The 5,900-nt window shown below is 39.9% G+C and overlaps 1 protein-coding gene across 1 annotated transcript in view; it reads right to left on the bottom strand.

The window, feature by feature from the left end:
* The window catches only part of gli3 (GLI family zinc finger 3), a gene marked incomplete at its 5' end in the record, with an annotated part of 28,446 nt that overhangs the window by 20,455 nt on the left and 2,091 nt on the right, over window positions 1-5,900 (bottom strand). Inside the window, 1 exon segment of the mRNA XM_014008364.1 lies at window positions 873-1,074. Within this exon segment, the coding sequence (XP_013863818.1) occupies window positions 873-1,074 (202 nt within the window).

Raw genomic sequence — 5,900 nt, 5'->3', positions numbered from 1 at the left:
GCTTATAACTCAGAAACTGTTCAGCATAGGAGCTTCAGATTTTCATTGGTTGTTTAGCTTTGATGAGGGGCTATCCATCAGGTCAACCCCCCCCCACCCAAAAAAAAGACCTCCACCCAAACCACTACAGTTTTGGGATGCATCTAGTACCATGACATTTATTAGGAATAAAGTCATCTGAGTTCTGGTGCATTTGTGCGTGCGGGGGGTCATTATGTTACCGCTATGCGGTATCTAATTTTGATATGGTAAATAAATGACCAGATCTCTGATATGGCTCTCTACTTCAGTTATTCCTGGCTGCTCAGCATTAATATCATTATCATGATCAAACAGATGCTGCTCAACCAACCACCTCCCCTCCTAAAACAGAAACACAAAACTAAAAAGTGGGAAATCAATATCGGATGTTAATATYGGCCCAGTTTTACATACCGGACCGATACGATATATATTGTGCATCCTAATTAACGTTAGCTAGAATTGGGTAAAAATTGTTGTTGGCTATTTCTGCACTAATCTTCAGCTTTGTGTGTCTAAAAACGGCTGAGTTGTGACCAGCATTCAGCATGTTTTTGGGATCATTCTTTATGATCACRCAAAGTTTCTGCTCWATWTTTCTTAAAAYAGCTAAATTTTWAATTAGCTGTGGCRACCATCTTGAATTTTCAAATCTAGAGTGCTTATCTTTATTTGTATGTGCCCCATAAAAATAACTTGGCCACCCTTGTGCCATTTACTACTGCATGTTAAGTTTGAATATAAGCCTTTATCCTTCCAGGTTCCCAGCAATGACTCAAAATAAAATCTGGATGTAACCACAGTGGATTCCACACGAGCTTCACATCTATCTCTGTTGTTCTAAACCTTACCTGATGGCTCTAGCGGAGAGGTGACCATAGGAGCCACTGGTGGAGGAGCTGGAGCGGGAGTTGTTAATCAGGTTGACGATGGAGGTGGGCGAGTTGCGGATCATGTTCTGCAGGTCAAGGCTGTGATCGGAGAGTGGCGAGATGGGCAGGGGGCGCTTCCTGCTGGGCCGTACCGGGAGCCTTGGGCTTGGGAAACGAGAGCCTGCGGGACAAAAAGWTTCATGAAGAAGAAATTGTTGTAGTGAACATAAAAGACTCAACGTGAACAGCTGTGAACTTTCYTTATTCCATTCTATTGTATAGTGAGGTTTTTTGACACATGGAGCACAGGTTAAATTATAAAAACATAAAACAAGAGCATTTGCTTGTTTTGTTCACATCATTTTCTATTTGACTTCATCCAAACTGCAACCCAATCAAACCCTAACAGATGACACTTTTGTCAATCATCAGACAAAAGGCTCATCTTAGTGAGTGTTCAGCTGTCACTTGATGCACTGCTTGCATTTCATCTATGAGAAAACATGCCTTTTATGTTGGAAAAATGCTCTGACTGTGTATGGTAATATTTAATCAAGTCCAATTTGACTCGTTATTCAAATGCAATCAGTGTTGACTGGAAATACCAAAAGAAGGGTTTGAAAAGGTAAAAGGCGGAAACAGCACAGCCATTCTCTCTGCACGTACAATGAGCCACGGGTAGAGATTAAAACATGACTTTTGTTGTCTTTTCACATAGAGATGTCACAAACAAGACAGAGAAAAATAGGGGGACGACGGAAAGGGGGGGGCGAACGCTGAGGGGATGTCGTGCTTTGTGCGTGAACTGACACAATGACTTTGTGACTCAAGACTTGGAAATAAAACATTTTGAGTTATTTCATAAAGGCAGCTTGCACAGCCACGATACCCCCCACCCCCACCCTCCCCCATCTTTACGTCCCCCTCAATCCATCCGTCTCCTGAAACGTAAATGCTCTATCTCTCGTTTGACACATTCAGCGATTACAGAGTGCTCCATTCACATGGTAATCAGAGTGTGCGGATGTGAGTGTGTGTGTGTGTGCGCGGATGCTGCTGTGGTGGTGTTCTGGCATATGTCAGCCTGAGCTGTATCTGCAGCACGAGGCTGTATGGAGAGCAGCACCTTCTTTACATTGTCACTGCAGGAAGGGGCATGCTTTTTCATCTGCAAGTAAAGCCCACACGAAGCTAACATACAACGTAGTTTTTCACGTGAGATACTCTGCATGTACGACTTTTCACTTATTCACTTATTACACAAACTCCTGTGGGAGTATCCACGAGGCATATTTTGAAATGAGCAGACAACACTGTTATAACAGGTCTTTTATATGATGAAACTGAGCATGGTGCTGTAGTAGAGGACTTTGTAACATGGTGTAATTAATTTATGTATCCAAAACTAAAAATATGTCCATTGACTTTTGTAAATCCCAACCAAGCAGAACTCCTTGGAGCGGAAGTTGAAACGTAACGGAGTATAAATACTTGGGAACTATTAYTGATAACAAGATGAGTTTTGAATCAAATATGGATGTAGTGTGTGAAAAGGTCCAGCAGTGCCTCTTTTTTTTTAAAGTTAGTAATTTATTGATGACTCTATCTTATCAGTATTTYATTGAATTTGTCCTTTCTTATTGATGTGTAGCTTGGTTTGGTTTTCCTTCTCTGTCTAATAAAAATAGGTTGATGAAGCTAACTAACGTAGCAGGATAACAGGCGTGCAGCAAGCCCAGCTCTAGAATACAGTCAAAACTGTAAGCGAGTGAGAACTAAGGCTGAACATGTTGTTAACTGTCCTGAACATCCACTTTATAGTGAGTTTGAGCTTCTTCCATCTGGCTGCCACTTTAGAACGCCTAAGATTAGAACCTGGCGTGGGRGGATTTCYTTCRTTCCTGTTGCCATTGCTGAGTTGAATTTCCCTAACCTAAACTGAATTGATCTAGACTAGACTACGTTTAGGTTTTGGAAATAACACATATTTTATATCTTTCATAATTTAGATAGCATTACACACTTTAATGCAATACATATAATGCCTCTAGTTTATCATGTGCTTTCAGCATTTGGGAATGGTAGCACATATTATTCTCCTGATATTTGTAACTGTGTAACAGAATGACTGAGATGTCTTTTAGGGATGCGTTCTTTGAGTTTTTTTGTATTTATATTGCCAGTTGGAAACCAATTTCCCTTTGGGATGTTGTTAAAAATTTAACTGAACTGAAGTTCATCAACAAAATAACCCTTCTGCACAAATTCTTTCTAATTTGAGACAAAAGTGGATTGTGACAAGTGGAGGGAGCTTTTTAATCCATCACCAGGCCCAATGGTGGAGCCTGCRGGTGGCCAGTAGATTAACCTTTGGCCACCTCACCGGTCACCACAATCATCTGTGGAAACTATAGTTTTAAGAAATATAAAAACCAGAAAACAAAGTTCCCTCAAATGATCTGGGTGGTTGGTTTACATGGCAACAGCCATCTTGGATTTTAATATGGCGACCCAGTTTTTGATAGGAATCTATCTTCTGCCACGAACTAAAATGGAAGGTCAGTACATCCCTTATTTTTCAAGTTATCAAGCACACAAGATGGATGATAGAGGGTATTTCCGGTGCCCCTCTTTTCTCCGTGATGGTGGACAATATTTGTGTAACACAAAACTGCTGACACCCAAATTGGTCAAACTTTAAAGAATWGTTGAGATTTAAGATATTTTTAAGACTGCAGAAATTCAGCCTTTCATTGACTTGCCATTAGCTCATTATGTTGGTAAAAATKACATTTTATTTCTCCCAACCAAGGTTGTTTAAACAGCTATCTACAACAGGAAAGATAGCCTTCCACAAATCCCCACATCAAATAATAATAATAATAATAGTAATAATAATAAAAATYTAAATWATTACTCTAAACAAGCAACATTTCAGTAAGTGTGAGTAGTAGAATTCACGTGAAAAATTGGGAGAGTGTGGCTGGGAGAGKGGGGGCTAGCTTGGGAGAAGGGGTCTGTGTGCCATTGCTGCAAAGCCTCATGGGACTGGTGTTTATTAATGCACAGCCCAAATGATAAATCGGCCAACCAGGGAGACAGAGAGAGAAGCGTCCTGGCTCGTAGCAGGACTGTCCCTCTAATTTCCTCTTGATTTATGGACGGCATGGCTGGTTACGCGTCGYGTCATTAATTTTGAGGGCCGGGGAGGGTTCAGATGGGCCAGAATGACGAGGTGGAAATAAAAGTTGGAGCCAAAACTGGGGTTGAGCTTTTAGCTGYGCACCAAGGAAAGGTGGGGGTTCGAGAAAGAACAAGAGACGGCCCAAGTTGTACTTTTGAGCGCTGTAAAACTAGACTCTGGAGATATAAAAACAGCACAATAAACCATCATTTTTGTCACAAAAAAAGGGTTTAAATTTTTTTATGGGGAAAATAATGTACTACATAGAGAAAAAAACTCGTGCTATTTTTGCAAGCACAGATGTTTTATTAATATTTAATGAAGAGTTTACTAAACAGCTGAATGTAATTATAAACAGCTAAAGAACAAGGACTTTTAATGTTCAAAAGCGTATTGCATTTTTCACAATTTCGTCTCCATGAAAACACATACAATATTWTATGTTGTTGACAAACACATAAAAAACACAATATTTGCTGACAGTTGCAAATAAATGTGTTGTTATGTGTTTTTAAATGTGTATGCTGTCTAAATGTGATTAGGCGTAAGAAAATAAATAAGCTGCATTTAGTCGGTTTAAAAAGCAACACTSGTGCTTAAAAATGCTTAAATGCTAAAATCAAACCTGTTTAGAAGAAGAACAGTTTCCTATTAACAGAGAAACAGCCTAGAGATTAGCTAATAGAGGCCACAAGTAAACATTAGAGTGTAGTGTAGACTTCAGTCATAGTGATGTATGAGTGCTATGGTGCTAATTAGGCAGTACTACTGGAGACAATAGACCATTAAAGCACAAATAGGCAGGACAGGCCCATTGTTTCATTAGCACAACTCTCTCTGAAGGTAATTACGCTAATTTGGAATAGACTAAAATAGCTTCATGGTAGCCCAGATTATCAGTGATAGACTTTGCTCTTTATGTCCTTTTTTTTCTTCTTCTTCTTCTTAATATTCACCAAAGCTTTAAAGTGTTAATTTTTTTTTCGCGTCTCATGAACACACGTTGCTGAAACATGATGAGTTATTACTGGCAATGATCACAGGCGATTTTTAAGTGAGGAGGTATCGCATCTCTTCACTGAAATTTGGCCCTAATTGTTTTGTTTCAGTCTATTAATCTTAAAAAGTGACACAGAAGAAAGGATTTCTCCAGTGATGAATGGTGGGACATTCCAATTCCCACTTAATAGCAATTAATTTTCTGATACCCGCACAAGTTTGGCTAGTTTTAATTAGTTTGTTCTGAGGAACGGGGTGGGGGGAGTTCACCCCGGATTTCCATGAAAGCAGTGTCTGTCTGACTAAATACACTCTCATCAAAGGGAGAAGGGTGAGGCTGTCCGACCTTTCGAAGATTTGGTGTGCGTTTAATTTCCTATTTACACTTTAAAATAACTCATTAGCATAAGTCCTTTGCACACAGTCCTGAGCTCAACACATTAAGACAATGGCTCATTTAAATCATGTCAAAGTAAAGTTGTGGAAGCCTCCTCGCTGTGGTTGAGGTGCAGCTTGATCTATATATAGGTGCATTGTGAGGATGCACTTTAAGGTTTGAATTCCCGCTGGGCCCACCCACATGTTATTGTGCAGGTATGCACTTCTATGACTCAAAGGTGCAGTCCCAGCAGGAATGGAGGCGGTGGGTGTCTTTTGTCCCACAGGGCGGCTTTAAAATGTCCGGTTTACCTTGACGTGGAGCTCTTCACAAAGCATAATATCTAATAATGGCACAATTTCTTCATGGAATTACGACCTAGCTCAAAACGGCATCTTGTCACTGTATTTTTGGTCTCCATTATTGTTATCCTACTATATATATA

The sequence above is a fragment of the Austrofundulus limnaeus genome, unplaced genomic scaffold, assembly GCF_001266775.1.
Source record: "Austrofundulus limnaeus strain Quisiro unplaced genomic scaffold, Austrofundulus_limnaeus-1.0 Scaffold49, whole genome shotgun sequence".
NCBI lineage: Eukaryota > Metazoa > Chordata > Actinopteri > Cyprinodontiformes > Rivulidae > Austrofundulus > Austrofundulus limnaeus.
This window is presented reverse-complemented; position numbering and strand designations above follow the sequence as displayed.